This window comes from Pongo pygmaeus, chromosome 19 (assembly GCF_028885625.2).
Source record: "Pongo pygmaeus isolate AG05252 chromosome 19, NHGRI_mPonPyg2-v2.0_pri, whole genome shotgun sequence".
Lineage (NCBI taxonomy): Eukaryota > Metazoa > Chordata > Mammalia > Primates > Hominidae > Pongo > Pongo pygmaeus.
The window spans coordinates 13,463,119-13,484,097 of NC_072392.2; the positions used below are offsets into that span (position 1 = coordinate 13,463,119).

The 20,979-nt window shown below is 38.6% G+C and overlaps 1 protein-coding gene across 1 annotated transcript in view; it reads right to left on the reverse strand.

Moving 5' to 3' along the window:
• Nucleotides 1-6,389: 6,389 nt before the first annotated feature.
• Nucleotides 6,390-20,979, reverse strand: part of HS3ST3A1 (heparan sulfate-glucosamine 3-sulfotransferase 3A1) — a 107,422-nt gene continuing 92,832 nt past the window's right edge. Inside the window, exon 2 of the mRNA XM_054459529.2 lies at nt 6,390-10,078. Coding sequence (XP_054315504.1) covers nt 9,457-10,078 — 622 coding nt within the window. The 3' untranslated portion in view covers nt 6,390-9,456. The remainder of the gene's footprint in view (nt 10,079-20,979) is intronic.

Below are 20,979 nucleotides of genomic sequence, written 5' to 3' on the forward strand. Positions count from 1 at the left end.
AACAATTTCATTATAACTGGGCTTCCCTTGGCTTTAGAATAGACAAGGGAGGAGATCACTAAGGTAGTAAAATCAATGAAGAGGGCTACAGAGATTTTTTTTCCAGGGCTTGAGTGGATTGAAATAGAAGACTACTGTCCAATCTCTTAATCTGCCTTGGTAGATAAAAGCAAGGGAGGTCTAGCAAGAGATATCAGGCATGTAGTCAAACAGATGGGTTTGGGCGGACCTCCTGATCTGGAGTAACTGAGGGAAGGGCTGGAAAGTCTAAAACCTGGCTATAGCAGACATCACTCAGCTGCTGGGCAGGACTGAACAATTGGGAGCTTGCTTACAGAAAAACAAAATGAGCTGAGTGATCAAAATTTGAGTATGTCTTCAAGGTAGGCGGGACCTCTAGTACCTGGAATAGAGACAGAAAGTAGGATGGTGGTTGCTGGGGACTGAGGGAGGAGGGAATGCAGAGTTACTGTTTAGTGGGTCTAGAGCTTCAGTTTAGGATGATAAAATAGTCAGGAAATGAATATTGGTGATGGTTCTAGAACAACATTGTGAATGTGCTTAATGCACTGAATTATATACTTCATGGTTAAGATGATAAATTTTATGTTACATATATTTTAACAAAATAAAAAAATCCTTTTATAAAAGCGAATTCAAAAGACATCCCAGAACCTAAGTAAAATTCCACAAATCAAAGCCATGGGTTTAGTTGTAAGGAAGATAGAGGCTGGGAAATAAAGCAACAGATACTGCCTTTTCTGGTCACTTAATAACCTTTGTGTAAATTGTAGACTCAGAAGGCATTTGTATGGCCTATCAAGAGGCGAGAAGCCTGGTCCCCATTTCCAAATGGTTATAAATGGTGCACTGTCTGTAGAAAGAATTCAAAAGGTAAGGTGCCTACCTCCTTTTGCAAAAAGCAGGGAATGGTGCAGGAGGCAGGAAAAACCAGGCCATAAAAATTCACAGAAAATAGCATACGTCAAAGGAAAACCACTCTGGGCCAGATCAAAGCAATGATAGAAGTAATGATTGAGTTTCTTTATAGCTATATTTTACTGTTCAAGGTAGGAGATTGCCTGTAAATTAAAGAGTCAAAAATGAATGGATTAAGATACCCTCGATGTAGAAACTGTTATTAAGGACTTTTTTTTTTTTTTTTTTTTTAAACAGAACTATTTCAGAAGCCTTAGAGCTCAGGAAGGGTGACAATGTCGGGACTTCAGGGGAAGTAGGAAGAAACACACAATTCAAGGGCAGTGACCACTTCTCCAACATTGACAAATGTGATCAATTTCTATTGAAAGGAAAGGTTCAGTGGCCAGCTAGCACTGATTGTTATTACTAAAAATAAACTTTGGTCACAGATTCAGCAGCCTATGGGAAGTTAGTAAAGCGATTGACTTAAAGATTACCATTTTAAGAGGCAGAAGAAAAATAATTATTAATAACAGCTTCAACCATAGAATGCTTCCAGACATATCACAGTTGGAATGAGACTAACAGAACTGTTAATCCTATTCACTTTTTTAATAAATGAAAAAATTAAGGTTCAGTGGGATTGAATTATCCATGCAAATTTTCATTATTTGTGGCCAAATAAAAAATTACTCACAAGATTATATACAAGCGATGGGGTTTCATCATTAGGGCACGGAAAGAGCTGGTGCGTCTAAAGAACATCATGAAAAAGGACGGGATCAAGAAAATGACAGATTAGATAAGCCATTGTTTTCTGTTTCATGGTATGAAGCACCATGTAAGGGTAAAAGATACATATAATAAGCCGGGTGCGGTGACTCATGCCCATAATCCCAGTACTTTGGGAGGCCAAGGCAGGATCACCTGAGGTCAGGAGTTCAAGACCAGCCCAGCCAACATAGCGAAAACCCATCTCCACAAAAAAATACAAAAACTAGCTGGGCATGGTGGTGGGCACCTGTAATCCCCGCTACTCAGGAGACTGAGGCAGGGAGAATTGCTTGAACCTGGGAGGTGGAGGTTGCAGTGAGCTGAGGTCGTGACACTGCACTCCAGCCTGGGCGACAGAGCAAGACTCCATTTCAAATATATATATATATATACACATATATATGTGTGTGTGTATATATATACATATATATGTGTGTGTGTATATATATATATAATTTGCCTGTATGGCTGTATCCCTGTGCTCAAAAGGTAAGTGGAATGAAATGAAGGAAGGTTGCTTATGCTGATGACAGAGTGTCAGGGAACAGCCGACTCAGCACAGGTTTAGAGACCTGGAAAACATCAAAGCGGCAACCACATAACTAAGGGACACAATATGAACTGGAACAAGAGTCCATTAAATAATGAAAGCATCACAGAAATAAATGGTAATGAACTAGCAGAGACCAGACTGGTGAGAAACCTAGGAGCAGACATGGAGGAATGATGAGGGAAACAGACTATGGGCATTGTTACACGTGGGAGATTTGCAACTTCAGTTAGAAGACAGGATGAGGCTGGTAGAAACAGATCTGCTTCCAATTTTTTCTGTGTGTTCGTTATATATAGCTTGGACTAGTAAAATGCATCATCTCGTTGATAAAGAACATTTTATTAATGGCCTCACCAAATAGCAGGGGCCAAAGAGTCTGAAAAAGAGCTCATTATTTATGGCTAGAAGAAAAAGAGCTAGGTGTGTTCAATACGGAATCACTTTACAGTTGGAAGTCAATACCAGTTGGAATTTTTGCATTTCAGTGGGTCGGAAGGAATAAGAAAGCTACATCCACAAGAAAGTTTCAAATGCCTTATGCTTGAATGATAGTAGGGAGGGGATTTTTCCCTAAAGAGAACTTTCCCTAACGTGGAAAGAACACAATTTGAGAAAGGGCAAAGAACATCAAAGAGGGTAGGATGAAGGCCAAGCACTTTCAAATGAAATGAAAAGTAAGGTATAATTTTGGGGCCAGATTGTTATAAAAGGGGGAAAATAACAATTAGGGGTCTTGTTGAAAAGAAAGGAGGAGGCCGGGTGCGGTGGCTCACACCTGTAATCCCAGCACTTTGGGAGGCCGAGGTGGGCGGATCACGAGGTCAGGAGATCGAGACCATCCTGGCTAAAACGGTGAAACCCCGTCTCTATTAAAAATATAAAAAATTAGCCAGGTGTGGTGGCAGGCATCTGTAGTCCCAGCTACTCGGGAGGCTGAGGCAGGAGAATGGCGTGAACCCAGGAGGTGGAGCTTGCAGTGAGCCGAGATCCCGCCACTGCACTCCAGCCTGGGCGACAGAGCAAGACTCTGTCTCAAAAAAAAAAAAAAAAAAAAAAAAAAAAGAAAGAAAGGAGGAATAAAAAAAATATGTAGAATAGTTTTTGACATAAGGATTTTGATACAGGAAAAAATTGAAGAGTAAAAGTTTACTCAGATGAGGAAAAAAATAAAATCAAGAAGGGTAGAAAGAAAGATGCTGAAAAGACTTTTGTAAGTAATTCAGCTGAGGGGAAATGTGGGGTTTGTCCAAGGTGGGAATGAGCTGTAATAGACCATATCAACTTTTTTTCTTTAATCTAGAAAGGAAGGAAAAAGAAAAAAAAACTATTCAAGTCTAAAGTCCATACCCTCTTTGATATAAACATGTTTTGAATCATTCTGTATAAAGGTAAGGTGTTACTATTATAGGATATTTAGTTGGACTTTGTCTAATGAAGAACAACTGATCTGGAATTTAGGGGTAAGATCAAGTAGTCTGAAATAAAAATTAGGTTTGGCTAGAAAGGTATCAGTTGATAGCACTTAATCAAAAACTCTTGTTGCCTCTGAAAAATTGCAGTGAAATGACTCTAAAGTTTCCTTGCTTCCTACAGTTCCCTGGTTGACCAGCTGTTACAGGCCTGAAATAAAGAAATCTGAGCTTAGATAAGGCTTTCTGGGAAAACAGGTGGGAGAAAAATGCCACTGCCCAGACCAGAGGCAGATAACCTTTCAGGAGTGGAAGGCCACACACTGCTGCCCCTAGTTCTTCAGGTCCGTGGTGAGGGGTTGGGGTACTGGAAGCCAGGTAAGCATCCTTTCAACAACACCCCCATCTCCTATGTTAGACATGCCTCCATTCTTTCAGATTCAGTTCCATCCATCCTCCTTTGGGGCCTTTTTTTTTTTTTTTTTTTTTCCTAATGTAAACCCTCTTGGGGAAAGTTAAGCCTACTTGACTTTCATCTCTCTAGGGGTCTATATCAGATATTCAGACTGTTTTTCCTGGAGCTGAAGCTGAGAGCAAGTGCCCTAGGTGGGCTGCAGTTTTTTCCCCAGGAATCTGAAGTAGGAAATGGACATCCTCAGATATGGTACATCTGAAGAGAGGGAAGAATCAGATGCCAAAGATCACTAGTCACAGGCAGGATGTGGCAGAAGGCACTGGAAAGTGAGAGAAGCATGGAGGTAGAAGATGGGAGGGGGAAAGACTCATTATTCCTATTTGCAATGAAAGCAAGCTCCCCTTGGGGTGTGGGAGAACACTCTAGGTTTATTATAAAATGACTTTGGGAGAGACCTAATGGTCAACGTACAGACCAGACAGTTACACAAAAGCCCTCTTAGTAATAATCAAAGTTAGCACCAAGTTCAATATCTAGCATAGTCATGGATCATCCAGGCAGAGCTAATGAAGGACACCAGATCTCATCCTATCTGATCCTTCAAAGGTAACTAAAACATCATACCCAGACATTTGAGAGCAAAAAGGACTCACAGCAGAATGTGTGTTCCCCATTCAGTGTTCCCTTTTATTTTTACAGTAAAACTAGAGGAGAGTAAGTTGTTGAGCATATTGTTATTAAAAGAACACAACCAACAGTTAGAAATTAAACTAAAACAATTGGGCTATAGCCTGAAACATACTAACGTTTTCTAATATCCCACAATAGAACCATATATTAGAAGCAATTTCTATTTTCAGTTTTATTTCCTCCTAGCGTAACTAAAATTTATTATTTTATGACTTTCTATGTGATGTCACACTGCCTCATAATTTCCCCAAATTCATCCTTTTTCAAGCTTTTAAAGAAAGGCCTGCCATTTCAACATTCCATTATGTAGCAAACAGATTTATAATTTTCCTATCCATGTTCTTCTTCTGAATATTAGAAACTCAGTGCAAATCTGTTTTCATGTTGATGAAGATATTTCAAGGACCACAAATTCTACAATAACACCAATGCTTCACCAACAGGGCTTGAGGTTGGGCTTTTAAAATTCCACTCTCCTTCAATGATTACAGGATACAATAGGAGAATAAGTAGGGGCCCTTTTTTTCTACACCAAGGCTTATATTGGAATGAATCCCAGCAATACTTTTCCTGTGTTTGAGAACCATAAGTTTTTCTGTTCTCTGAGTCTATCGAAATTATGCACAAAGTTCTGGGGTTTCTAGGATATGAGGCAATAGGAATTTGCTTTCCTTTACTATTATTCAGCAACTCGAGGCTATTTGTAACCATAGCACATCCATCTGAATTTAGCGTTTAACGGAAATGGAGATATTTACTTCCCTCTCTAGGCACTTTGGTTTTGTCAGGTGACAAGAAATACAGTCACAGCCCTGTTGTGGAGGCAAATAGAAACTGCAAGACTTGAACTTGAAAGAGCCTTTAGAAATGTTTTATTGGAATGTTATTTTCCACCTGAAGCTGACTGATTCCATTTCTCACAATTGCAGTTATCCATTTGTTACAAGCTGCTTCTGTATCTTCATTATAAAAACACAGTTTGGTTGCCTTTAGCATTTTTCCCAGCAAAGCACAACAGTAAACATTGCTCTGTTTATTAGAAGAAAGAAAGAGAGAGAGAGAGAAAGAGAAAGAAAGGAAGAAAGAAAGAGAAAGAAAGAAAAAGAAAGAAGGAAAGGAAAGAAAGAAGGAAGGAAAGAAAGAAGAAAGAAAGAATGAAGAAAGAAAGAAAGAAAAAAGAAAGAGAAAGAAAGAGAAAGAGAAAGGAGAGAGGGAGGGAAGAAAATAATAGAAAAGAGGTTTTCAAGAGAAAATATAGAATGGTGACTGGAAGAATTATCAGTCTAGCATTAATTAGAATCTGGCTTTTCGACCTGAGGCACACAAGAGCTGTGACTGATACACATCTTAACTCAGGAACTGCAGCATGACTGACGTTTTGGTTGAGATCATTTTTGGTAGTGGAGACTGTCTTGAGCTTTACAGAATGTTTAGCAGCATCCCTGGCCTCTATCCAGGATGCTAGTAGCACCCTACACTCCTCAACCCTTGAGGCAACCAAAAATATCTCCAGACGTTGCCCTGGGAGGCAAAATCACGTTTTGTTGAGAACCAGTGCCTTAAGCCCTAGTGAAACTTAGTGAAACATCTGTAAAGTGAAACTAATGAGAGTAGAGAGCTGCTGTTGTTGGTATATGGTGGAATAATGTATTTGAAAGATTAGTCTGCAATATACATATAAGGCATTATTATTTTATAGACACATTTATTTATTCATATATTGAATTTCAGATATCTTCATGGGGAGCTGGGGACTCAGCAGGTCTCAGCTGGCAGAATACGATGAAGCTGTTTAGGAGAAATGTATCCTCTTTTCAACTGTAATATCAAGAGTTAAGAATTTACAGACACATCAATGTTTTAACCCCCTGCATAACAAGTTAATGAAAGGATTCAGGTGCTGAACAGGGATTTGATCCAAATGACCATTGAAGTTGATGTCAGCTTTGAAGATCCTTTGAAAATAAGAAAATTAGAGTGGGATTAATATTTCTAGAATAATCAATATCCATTCTGTAGAAGCATATTAATCTCCATTTATTGAAATAAAATTCATTTCCCTAGAAGTGACTAAGTTCTCTGGAGAATGGATACACTGTAGATGTGACCTTGGAAGCAAACTGCTCAAAACGAAGCTGTAGATATTTTCTAGATATTCTTCTTGAAAGACAACACTCTACCTCTAAGAAACAGGAAGGGGATTGGAAGGCATGGCTTTGGAGCAGACAGCTCAGAGAATGGACGCTAAGATGTTCCAATCAAGGTCAAAGCCTATTATTTGGTGTAGCTAAATGGACAAAATAAATGTGAGGCCAAGTTCATGCACAGTAGGGATGAGTACTATATAGAGGCAGAAATGAATGGACATTCCTTTTAGAGAATACTGACTCTAAATCTTTACACATTTTGCTGGGACTTATTACTTCTAACACTCTTAGGAAGTCATAGAAGCTTGAAGATTTTCCTGGTGTTTTGCATAGTCATTCATTTTTAAAATAATATGAACAAAAATATTTATGTTCAAAAAGGGATGCTTTGCATTCGATTCTGTTCTTTTATTATTTCTTTCACATTAAAAAAAATGAAGGTTGCAGAATGCAATTGTTGCTTTGTGCAAGCCACTTTTGCATAATGCCAAGCAAACACAAAAGAATCAGTTGTACAAACAAAATGAGCTAAGAAAAATGATGATAAGAATTTAAAATGAGTATCTTGTTGCAGCTAGTGATTCAAGTAGAATAAAAACAGTCTGTGACACTGGGAAATTGAGGGCATAAACATGAAGGAAATCAACTGAAAAAAGGTGACCTGGATTTGGGGTTTACTTAACTTCTACAAATGGGATATTACCAGATAAATCCAAAGATTTGGAGCAATGACAAAATATCTAACACTTAAAAGATTTTTTCCTTCATTTTAATCCTGTGTTAAGCTTCTCAAGAAATATTTACATCACCTGATGCAGCAGCTATGGTACATGTACAATTGTACTGCATATTTTAAAACAACTTTAGTTTCTTTTGATTGACAACATTAGAGAAGAAAAAGAATATTATTTTAGAGTGTCTGGTCCTTTAAATTTTGGCAGATAAAGAAAACTTCCATGAAATAGAAGACATTTTTCCTCTTGGGTTTAAACGTCTAATAAAATGTTGCTGACAGGCTAATTATAAATGTTTTATATATTTCGTGCATATGTGTTCCTCTCTAAACCAATTTAATTCCCATTAATGCTAACCTTGTTAATACCCACTCAGAGAGGAAAGGAATACTCTTAATAAACTATTGATTTATTTGAGTGATTTAAATGGGGGATGGGCAGAAATAGACGAGAGAAGAGGAAAAGCCACCATTTTACCCACAAATGCATTTCCTAGAATATTTTTCCAAATATTACTGAACATTAGGTTATAAATGGTATAAATAGGAAGTGGGAGGGGGGAATAAAGTGACAAAGTGATAATGTTCCATCCATGAAAAATAAAAACATTGTAAACGAATTGCTAATTAATTCTTTCAGAGTACTAGCTCCAAAGTTAGAAGTGAGATATTACAAAGAAAGGTAGGTTTTCTCTCTTTAAAAAGAGGTAAACTAAAAAACAAATGAGACTCATACCTGTAAGCGCTAATTGAAATCTGTTTTTCTATTTTTTTAAAGTCAGTTAAATCAACAAATGGGTAAGTTATGTTCCTAACACATCTTGTGCTACCCCTAGTGTGGCTGGCCACCTTGTCCTCCATGCAAGAATCCAATAATTCCTCTCCAATTCAATCAAGCATCCATCAGTCAAGATTTCCATATCTCAGTGTACTTTAAATAGCCAAGAGGCAAGATTGGCTCTTAAGAGAGGTTGTGTCCAGGTCTGAGTGGTTTTCTTGAACACAACTATGTAATAAGACTGGGTGCCATGAGGAGTAGCCTGGGAACTTAGAAAACAAGGGACTCTGTGTCCCTTTTCATATCATCTGAAAACTAGCTAACCATTTCTAAAGGTGCAGATGTCTTCTTTTCCATTCTCCCTGGAAAAAGTGACATGAAATAAGGAACAAGTGGAAGATGGAATTTTGTCCAGGGTCCATCCACCATTTGACCTTTAGATACATTATTTCACCTCCCAAAAACTCAGTTTTCCTTTCTGTAAAATGGGGATAATAATATTTACCTACTGTGCTCTTATACAACAGAGCAAGATTTATTTTTTTATTTTAATGATCAAAAAGGTGTATTTGAAAGCACTATGAAAACTGTGAAGGGTACAAACATATGATAATACTAACTGGGAAATAATTTAAGAAAAAGTGGCACAGGAAAAAGGGAGAAAAATATAAGGATAGATATCAATTTTATCAGGGCCTTGTGTTTAAAAAAAAGACAGAGAGATGTTTAACCTCAAGATTTTCTGAAAACTTTTAATGGCAACTGATGCTTATACTTCATGACTGGGTATACAAAACATAAAATAAAAACTGAAAATTGAAAGGGTTTAGACGAGTGAAATTTTCCTTTTCTGTTGATCCACGTGTTTGGTGTTGGTTATACATTAAGATGGGGCGGGAGTGAGAACAAACTCTTAACATTCATTGAAAAAAATACTGAAACATATTTTCAGCACAAATATTAAACTGTCTCTTCTCTACCGATTGGTAAAAAAATATATTATATTTTGATTTTTTTTTCTTTTTAAATTATATGGTTATCCATCCCAGCCAAAGTCGTGCCCGGTCATCTGGTAGAACTTGAGGTTGAAAGGCCGGTAGAACTCACGCAGCCTGCGCACCACCTCGCGGTCGATCTCAGGGTGGGTCCTGCCCTTGGTCTTGCCCAGGCAGTGGGGCCGGCTGCTGCCCTCCGCCTTCTTCAGGCAGGGGAAGCCCTTGGTCTTGTTGAAGTAGAAGTGCTTGTCCGTGATGATCCTCTTGAGGCCCAGGAAGTCCTGCACGCGGCCCAGCTCGCCGGCCGGGTCGCTGATGAGCCGCTCGCCGCTCACGAAGAGCATCTGGCGGATGGGGAAGTGGCGCAGCCAGTGCTCCAGGTGCTTGGCGTAGATGCCGATCTGGATGGCGCTCCACGACGTGTCGATGAGGCCCGTCGTCCTGTTTTTGAACGTCAAGCTCTCGAAGGTGGGGATGTCGGGCCGCTTGGACAGCGTCTGCGTGTAGTCCGAGATGGCCCTGGTCACCGGGTCCCGCACCACCACGATGAGCTTGGTGTCCTTGGACATGGCCGAGATGCGCGCGGGGGCCTCCCGCGTGACGAAGTAACTGGGCGTCTTCTCCATGGTGATCTGCCCGTCCAGGGTTCTGGGCATCAGGTCCCTGAGAAAAGCAAAAAGGCATGTCAGAGGTGTGCATAAAGACCTCAGTCCCAGGAGAGACTGTAAAGTACACGCTGGAGCCAGGCCGCAATTCCAGCCCCCCGACTTGCTAGATGTCTGATGGTGACGTCGCACAACGAGCCCCGCACCTCAGATTCCTCGTGTATTAAACGGAGAATAATAATATCACCCATTGCATACAGTTTTGTGATGATTAAATGAGTTAATATACCTCAACAGCTTAGAAAACTGCCTGGCACCGAATAAATGCCATGTTAAGTTTCTGTGTTTTATTATTGTTTATCCACAATGCTGTAAGAAAATAACCTTGGTCAAAATCTTCAGGTGAATTAGAATATTGTCATAAACACAATTATACTGCTATGAGATAGTATTAAAATATCCTGAGCCCTTCCTGTAGTTTTCTTATAAACAAAGCAATTATATTCAACATAACGTAGCATATTACACAAAATACTTATGTTTGTAATTCCTGAGTTTTCCTGCAACAAACAAGACTTATTAAAGAATCCATCTTTTGCCTAATGATATGAAATGCCATCATTATCATATTCTAAATATGTTGATTCCTTTCTACATTGGCCCAATTATAAGTTATTATCGTGTGATAGTTTATTTTCATGTACACCAAAGTAAATTCTGACTTTCTGTTGTTCAACACGTCCTTGATGATTCTTATCTGTTTATTCCTCCTGACAAATGAGCTGTCACTTTGTCACATTAAAAACAAAAATCCAACTGGAGTCTTGATACAGCAGATATTGCTTCTCTGTTCAAGCAGGCTTTCTACTGGCCTCAGTCAGGGCCAGTCAAAACACATGAACAGGAGAGATCAAATCTATTTGTTCTTCCAACTTAAGTATACTGCGATTAAATGCACTATTTGTTGAGACAGTTACAGAAAGATGGATAGATAGAGATCTTTAGTTATTTCATTTTATAGTTTTGACTTCTCTTTTAATGTAGGCATTATGTAGGATTGTATTATATCTTTAATCCTGATGATAGATTTGTTACTTTGGTTGATGGAATTTGTGATGAGTTTTTATTTTGCATCTGCAAGGAAAAGATACACTTTGTATCATGGGAGCTTGCAGTTATTAATTCCTTGTGATTTTGTCCCACCTACACTATCTGGGCTAACTATATTTTGTGAGACATGTCAAACATAAACAAAAGCAGAGAAAATTGTCAAATCAATCTCATACACCTCACATCCAGCTTCAAAACTTCATAATGGCCAATTTTATTTATAAATCCCCTCATTTCTGCTGCCCCACCAGGCCAGTTGGATTATTTTAAAGTCATTCACAGACATCCTATTAATGGATTAATAAGTATTCCTGCTCCCATCTGCATTATTTCCTGCACAAATTCCTCAATCTCTTGGGCAATCTGATGGCCCTGATAACTTCCTTCGTTTTAATGGTGCAGGTACTGGGACTCAGAAAACAGTACTCCAAAATGAAGGCCTCAAAAGCAGCCTCAGAAGCAGAAGTTTTTCTCTGAACTTCTCCTGCCCCTCTGTCTTTCAATCCTACTCTTACCAAAGACTAACCACAGAAACTGAAATCTCTCTCCCCCAAGGCAAGTCATAGAGATCGGAACTCCTTTTCCCCAAAGCCAGCCATAAAACCTAAAAACATTACTCTAACTTTCCTTCCACTTTTCTGTATAAAAATTGTCCATAAAGAAATTATCTGACCTATCCTGTTTGACTGTAGGTCATAAGACCTTCGTTCCTGAGAGGGTCTGCCCCACACCCAGAAGGAAGGCAGGCATGCGCGGAGAGGCCAAGAAGAATCTAAACAGAGAGGCCTTGCAGGCTTCCCCCACTGGGTCTATTTGGGTTAGATCATACCCTTTTTGTCCAATCATATTTCTATACAACTGTTCAAATTTAGTTAAGCCCAAGCATAAAAATGGACAATTTCCTCTGTGTCTTTGGGTCTTCGCCCTGAAGGTTCTTGCATACACAGTAATAAACGTGTACGCCTTTTCTCCTATGAATCGGCCTCTCATCAATGATTTTCAGCAACCCTTCAGGAGTTGAAGGGAAAGTTTTCTCTTAGCCCATACTCAGATTTCCTCCCATTTTTGTTTTTTATTTTGGGGGGGAGGCTTATTTTTGTCATTTCAGTCAGGTTATCTTTACTTTTTATAGACATTTGCTTTCTGTTTCTGAGCTTTTAACTTTTTCAAAATAACTCTTAATGGACCTCATTACCCACCTCTTAGACAGACCTCAAGGTCTGGGTAAGAGTAAGTGAACACCAGAGAGTTTGGTGTTGACACAAAGGAGACACACATTGGCATAACCACCTATGTGACGCAGATTCCGCGGTGTGACATGAATGCATAGAACTCATCCCTCTGTGACTCCTTTTGTAGAACTGAAAAGTTGGCTAGGCCAGCCTAATATAAAAGCTTATGTTACTCTTGTCTGAGGTAAGCCAGGAGATCTATCCAGAGATGGCTGGAATTTCTCAGTGAAGGAAATTTAATCAGATGTGTGAAAAAGTTGTGGGCTTGAAAAGCAACCATCAACTACACTGAACTGATAAGAAAGAGTATTTATAGATTTTTTTTGAAAAAGCTATCATTACTTTCTCTTTTTTTCTATATATCTTTGACTTTTAACTACTTTATTTCAAATTTTGACCAGTAAAATAGAGAGAGCATAATACTTCACTCAGGAGCTCCTGGTTGGCCTGTTGGGGAAGGGGCTGGGTGTTATGGGTGGGGTTGGAGTGGGGAAGAGCTGTAGGAGACTTTTGCAGAGATTGAGACTATAGATTGCTCTGGGCCAGAAAAAACACTGCTAAAACCACTAAAAAAGGAGCCATATTTTAAATAATCTCAATAGAATAGGGAAAAGAGCTATCCAACATAACAGGAGTTTAAAGAGGAAACAGCTAAAATAGGATTGCAAAAGAAAAACATATTCATTACTGTCATCTGCAGGGTGAGGAAAACTGACTGATTTAGCCTGGGGTGGGTGTGGAGAGTTGGGCTTAACTATAAGCTACCTGCAAGCTTCTTTCTGCAAAAATAAAGAAACGATAGTCTAAATAAATCCTAATCAAGCTTACATTGTAGAAAATGGTTGCTTTGTAACAGGACTCACAACAGAATTCTTTAAATTGCAATCTTAAAATTTTTTTTTCAAAAAAGTCAATAAAAGGGATACAAAATTTTTTTTAAACAAGTCAACGAAGGGGATAAATTACTTCATACTTTTTTATTGCAAATGTTACTGGATTTTAATGTTCAACAAAGCACCACACTATCATATAAAACAAAAGGCATATGTATGTTGGAATACTGCATTTCAAAATGTCTATAACTTGGAAATCGTTCTTCTTTACCTGAGTAAGGCACAAATTAGGTTGGTGCAAAAGTAATTGTGGCTTTTGCAACTATTGGCAAAACCACAATTACTTTTGCACCAACCTAACACTTTTAATGGCAAAACCTACAATTACTTTTGCATCAACCTAATACTATGACTGTGCTTTGTGTAAAAGTTGGGGCCTGGGATGGTTAATGAAAGATCTATTACGGTATTACAAAAGGTCTGTAGAAATACGAGGCAGGCTATGGGAGCACGAAGGTGTGTGCACTGATAAATCACGTGAGGTTTGCCTGAAGACAGAACAGGTGAAGAAGGATGGGAGAAATTCAACTGGAGGATGGGAGGCATAAGTCCTAGGAGAACTTACTTTCCAAGCTAAGTAGTATAGACCATTCAAACCTCCCCTCTAAATAGTGAACAGGATTTGGAGACATTTATAGTAGGTGTGAGGATGAGGAAATGGGTTGAGACCAACACTATAAAGAAAAAATATAGAAGTGTATTTGTTTTGTCCTGAGGGAGGCAAAGATAAGCAGAAATTTCACAAGCAAATTAGGAATTATTACAAGGTAGGTTATACACAGTTGCTCTTCTCCCCATAGAACACAAAGAGAATTCACAATAGCCAAAGGGTGGAAGCAACCCAAGTGTCTATTGACAGATGAATGGATAAACAAAATGTGGTTTATGCATACAATGGAATACTATTCAGAAATTCTGACATACACTCCAACATGGATGAACCCTGGGGACATTATGCCAAGTGAAATAATCCAGTCACAAAAAGACAAATACTACATGAGTTCACTTATATGATATATCTGGGGTACTCAAATTCATTGAGACAGCAAGTAGAATGGTGGTTTCCAGGGGCTGTGGGGAAGAGGAACAGAGAGTTATTGTTCAATAGGTATGAAGTTTGAGTTTTGTAAGATTAAAAGAGTTCTGCAGATTGATCACATAACAACATGTATGTACTTAACACTACTGAACCTAACAATGGTTAAAATGGTGAATTTTATGTTATGTGTTTTGTAAGATTAGAAGAGTTCTGGAGATTGATCACATGACAACGTGTATGTACTTAACACTACTGAACCTAACAATGGTTAAAATGGTAAATTTTATGTTATGTGTATTTTACTACAATTTTTAAAAAAGAACTTAAGGGAGGACAAACATTTCAGTGGCATTGATAGAAATTAGTTAGACAAAAGAGTCTTTTTGCCTTATGGCTAATTAAACATTAGAACAAGGTACTGCTGAAGGGGGCTGTGGTTTTGCTAAAAGGGAAATATAATAGTTTATGAGATTTTTGTGCAGCTGATCTCAAATCAAAAATGAGGTTTGTGGTCCATGCTCACTGCCTGCTGCATGATCACTAGATAGTAATTTAGCATCTCTATGCTCAGTTTATTCACCTTACCAGAAAAATCAAGCCAAAGGTTCAAAATTCCTGGACTGTAATAAAGTGTCAACATGGCCATTATTACTACCGGGAATACATGGAAGCACTCTTGTTAAGAATGTGACACCCAGTGTTCTGAATTCTCAACTTCACATGAAGAACCCCACTTAGTCCAGCTAACAAAGGGTTCAGAGAGTTAGAACTCTTTGCCATGTTCCTGACACACCTCCCCATTTGTCATTCAGACAGTGAGGATGCCTGGTTTGAAGGCCACGAGCTGGCTACATTATTTGGAAGGGCAGAGCCTGGCTTCTTATCTTATTATGGTGTGAGAGAGATGAGCACAGTTTTTAAGGGGATTTCATTTCCTTCCATGGTATGGGTGCAGTTGTGCCAGGAAGGAAACTGCTTGGCAATTTTCCTCTCTGGCTCAAACATCATGCCACTCTACTGTGCTAGGGAATTCCATTCTGGATCTGATCTGTTACCCTGGGTAAGGGTCTCAGGGCCTAGGGTTGTTAGAGCTGCTGTCTGTCTGTGGTGCAGGAAGTGTTATGGTCAAGCAGGAACCACGGTAGACATGCTAAGTTGTCCTCTGTTTTCTACCCCAGCCTTCAACCAGGTCAGGAGTTAATGGTGGGAGTACTAAAATGACCCAGAGGACTTTCCCACTGCCACACTACTGAGGGGACAGACCTGCCTCCATGGCTGTGCCTTAATGATGGTCCAAGAGGCAAGCCTAACACTCTAGCACTGGCTGCACCACTGCCACCTCTATGATCAGGGAACCACCTGGGAGAGCTCTCCATGACACTCAACAACACATATGCATGATGCATCCAATATGTGCAAGAAAGAATAAAAAGAACTTCCCCCATGTGCCTCACTCTTCTTATCAATTTGGGCCATTTGCCCTGAATTCTCATTGCCCTCGTATTGTCTTTTGCTCTTTCACCCTCCCTCTGGCACTGCTACTGGCTCTCTCTGGAAGTACTTCTTCCAAAAAACAATTACCCCATTACCGTTCCCCATTTTATTTTTAATCAATGATGTTTGGTCAATTTTCCATATAAATATATATATTTATATTATATATATTTTATTATATGTATATATTATATTATATATTTTATTATATGTATATATTATATAATATATTATATAATTATATGTATATATTATATATATTATATATATTATTATATATAATATATTATATTAATAATATTATAATATATTATATATATTATATAATTATATATATTATATATTATTATATATAATATATATTATATATTATTATATATAATATATATTATATATTATTATATATAATATATAATATATATTATTATATATATTAATATAATATATATTATATAATATAATATATTATATATTAATATATATAATATATATTATATATAATATATAATAATATATAATAAATATATATTATATAATATATAATAAATATATATTATATAATATATAATAAATATATATAATAAATATTATATATTATATAATAAATATATTATATAATATATAATATAAATATAATATATTTATATTATATATATTTTATTATATGTATATATTATATAAATATATGGAAAAATAAATGTTGGCATTTGCCGCTAGCTATTTAGGAAAAATTAATTCCAGATTGCCTGCACATACAAATATAAGTGGTGAAAAAATCACCTTTTGGAAGGAAACCTAGAACATCTTGATGATTTTGAAGGAGGTAAAGTTTTGTTAATTTCTTAAAGGAGTAACAATAATGAAAAAAAAATAAGGCCAGAGGTGGGGGCTCACGCCTGTAATCCCAGCACTTTGGGAGACCAAGGCAGGCCAATCATGAGGTCAAGAGAGCGAGACCATCCTGGCCAACACGGTGAAACCACATCTCTACTAAAAATACAAAATTAGCTGGGCGTGTTGGCGTGTGCCTGTAGTCCCAGCTACTCAAGAGGCTGAGGCAGGAGAATCGCTTGAACCTGGGAAGTAGAGGTTGCAGTGAGCCGAGATCAGGCCACTGCACTCCAGCCTGGCAAGAGAGCAAGACTCCATCTCAAAATAGAAAGAAGAAAAAAAAGAGCTCCTATAAATCAATAAGTAAAAATAGCTACACAGCATAGAAGAAAAACAGGCAAAAGCTGGAATTAGCACTTTTGAAGGAAGTAAAGTTTTGTTAACAAAATACAGTATCCACAAAATCACAGCTAGATAGGAGGAATAAGTTCTAGTGTTCTGTAGCACTGTAGGGTGAATACGGTTAACAACAATTTCGTGTATATTTTCAACAAGCTAGAAGAGAAGATTTTTGAATGCTCACAACACTAAAAGTAATAAATGTTTGAGGTGATGGATATGCTAACTACCCTGATTTAATTATTACATTGTATATATGGATTGAAATGTCACTCTGTGTCCCATAAGTATGTACAATTATTAGGTGTCAACTAAAAATGAAATGAAAAATAAGTAATCAATAAACACACGAGAAGGCACTGAACTTCATCGGTCATCAGGAAAATGTAAATTAGAACACAATACCATACGATGACACACCCACTGGTCATCTAGAATAAAAACCACAGAGAATTCTGAGTTTGGGCGAGAATGTGGAACTGGCACTTTGGTGGTTAAAGAGTAAAGTGGCACAGCGACTTAGAAAACTCTTTGGCACTATTTACCAAACAAGCGCATTCACTGTGACCCAGCCATTTGATGGCCAGGGCTATACTCAATGGAAATCATATATATGTTCACCAAAAGACATGTTCATGAATGTTCACAGACAATCCTAATAGTCCCCAATTCAAGCTCTCCAAATGTCCACCCAAAATAGACGCACGTAGACACACAATGAGATCTTAAACAGCACACAGAATGAATGACTTAAAACCTGTGAGTAGGCCGGGCGTGGTGGCTCACGCCTGTAATCCCAGCCCTTTGGGAGGCCAAGGTGGGTGGATCATGAGGTCAGGAGTTCAAGACCAGCCTGACCAACTGGTGAAACCCCGTCTCTACCAAAAAATACAAAAATTAGCCAGGTGTGGTGGTGGGCACCTGTTACAAGTCCCAGCTACTTGGGAGGCTGAGGCAGGAGAATAACTTGAACCCAGGAAGCAGAGGTCGCAGTGAGCTGAGATCACACCACTGCACTCCAGCCTGGGTGACAGAGCGAGACTCCATCTCAAACAAACAAACAAACAAACAAAAAACCTGTGGGTGGACATTACAATGTTAACAAACAGAGCCAGTCACAAAAAAGGAAACACTGTATGATTTCCTTTATAAAAAATGTTCTTAAACAGGCCAAACTCATCTATCCTATTCAATATCAAAATGGTGGTTACCCTTAGAGGGATCAGTGTCTAGAAGAGGGCATGAGAGGGACTTCCAGGCTGAAGGAAAAGTCCCAGTTCACGACCTGTGTGCTGGCCACAGAAGCGTATCCACTTTGTGAAAATTTATTGAGCTGTGTCCCGTGATTTGTGTCCTTTTTTATATTTATGTTGTACTTGAATAAAGATTTTACTATGCTTATAAAAAATAAATGGACCAATATCCCATAATGCTCCAAGAAAAGCATGATTTTTTTTTAAGGGTATTTGCAAAGCCCACTATGTTTCCAATTTGTGTAAATTCAGATCACAAAGGAAAAGGAGTGGAGATCATATACCTAGGAGTCAGGCGTCCTCTCCAAAACCACTTCTCCCTCACCTCAGGCAAATCATAAGGACAGCAGCTGCCCCTCACATGGGCCACTGTGAGCAAAGTGGTGTGCAGTGTAACCTGGAGGATGTGTTTCAAGAGTGCGAATTCAGAAAAGAAAGAACTGAAGAATAAGTTATACTTGCAAAACATTTGGGTGATGACTTTCTCAGCTAATCTTTATGCAGCCAAAAAAGAGATAAGGTAGGTAATTACATTCCCTAATTTTTCTGACAAGGAAGCTGAGGTTCACAGAGTCTGAGCAGTACGCTGACGTCTTCACAATCAGGGTATGGAAGGTAATGGGTGGTCCTCCCTATGCCTAGTACAAGAGTATTTCTATGGCAGCAGATAAGAGAAAGTCAGCAGCCAAAGAAGATTACAAAAATAATATACAGACGAAGGCTCCAATGGAGCAAATTCAACAGATGGAAAACATGGGAACCTGAGAGAGTTATCCAGAAGGTAGCTGTGAAGATCCTGAAAGAACTAAATCGTGAATTGAATACAGATGAGACGAAGAAATTTGTCTGCTTGAACTGGGGAGCTGTATGAAATTAGACCAAAAAGACGATGATTTGATTAATGTCAGTGATATATTAAATCTGAAACAGTGTGCAGGTTTGGAGCAGGAAAGGACTGCAGGTGGTTTAATAATTTAGGGGGTTCTTCCAACACTATCCAAGCTTGAGGAGTTAAAGACCTGGATTAGGGTGCTGATAGTGGGAAAGACAGGGTGGGTGAGGGCAAAAAAAATACTTAGAGTATAATCGATGAGGCTAGATAGCTGATTTATGACTGAAACAATGTAGACATCTTTAAAAAAAAAGGTGGAAAAGAATAAAAACTTTATTAAAGTGAACAATTATTTTGAAGAAGGAAGTGGTCCCCTCTCCCCATTAAAAAAAGAAAATTTGGGCTGGGCGTGGTGGTTTACGCCTATAATCCCAGCACTTTGGGAGGCAGATGTGGGCAGATCACTAGGTCAGGAGTTCGAGACCAGCCTGACCAACATGGTGAAACCCCGTCTCTACTAAAAATACAAAAATTAGCTGGGTGTGGTGGCGTGTGCCTGTAATCCCAGTACTCAGGAGGCTGAGGCAGGAGAATCGCTTGAACCTGGGAGGCGGAGGTTGCAGTGAGCCGAGATCTCGCCACTGCATTCCAGCCTGGGCAACAGAGCAAGACTTCATCTCAAAAAAAAAAAAAATTGGATTTCTGTTTCAGTAGAGTTGGAGTTAATTTTTTTTTTTTTAAAGTTAGGGTTTCTGCATGAGGTTTCTGATGGAGACAAAATAGTATTAGTTTTATTCTAAACTATGACACAGATGGATCATGTATCTCCATGAAGACAACATAGTTTTATATGAAACTCAAAAGCAGGAATAGGAATAAGGATTTCAGCCTTGATTTTGCTATTAATAACCTGTGTGATCTTGGGCAAATCACTTTCGTTCTCCTGGCCTCGATTTCTTCATAAACAAAAAAAGTTTGTTGTCCTCAATGTCTATAGGACTTTCCACCTCTAAGATTCCATGTAGGGAGTGGGACTTTAACTCATTTTTAACTTGTCATATTTAGAGCTCTGCATAGCATCATGCTGCTGTGTTCTGAAGTAAGGCTCCACCAATCACATCGAGAGATTTGTATAAATGATTACACAGAGCAATTCTGCATCAACAGAATTGATTTCAAAATCAATGAGGTCTGAAAAAATGCAGTTCAAATAACTGATGCCAAGAGAAAGTGCTGAGGTTAGTTCAAATGGAGGCTAACTTGACACATCCCTAAGGCTTGGGAGCAGCAGAAAGACCAGGAAATCTATGAGCAGAGAGGTCTCACTATATTCCACAAGGCATGTGATGGAGGAGACCCATGTCTATGCTATACTTCCTCTGTGCCTGACACGTTGAAATGAGATGTCAAAGTCAGGAGGCTGGGAGCGGCGGCTCACGCCTGTAATCTCAGCACTTTGGGAGGCCGAGTCAGGAGGATCACCTGAACTCAGGAGTTCGAGGCCAGCCTGGGCAATACGCTGTAACCTCGTCTCTACTAAAATACAAAAAAAAAAAAAAAAAAAAAAAATTAGCCAGGCCTGGGGGTGGAGGCTTGTAATCCCAGCTCCTCAGGTGGCTAAGGTAGGAGAATTGCTTGAATCTGGGAGGCAGAGGTTGCAGTGAGCCAAGACTGTGCCACCGCACTCCAGCCAGGATGACAGAGCTAGACTCTGTCTCCAAAAAAAAAAAAAAAAAAAAAAAAAAAGATGTCAAAGTCAGAACATGAAGTTCATAGTCATGGATAGGATTACATTAAAACTAATAGATCCAGGGCAGCCAGAAATTCAAGTTCAGGGTCCTTGGGAAGAGCATGATGAAGATAGAAGAAAATGAAC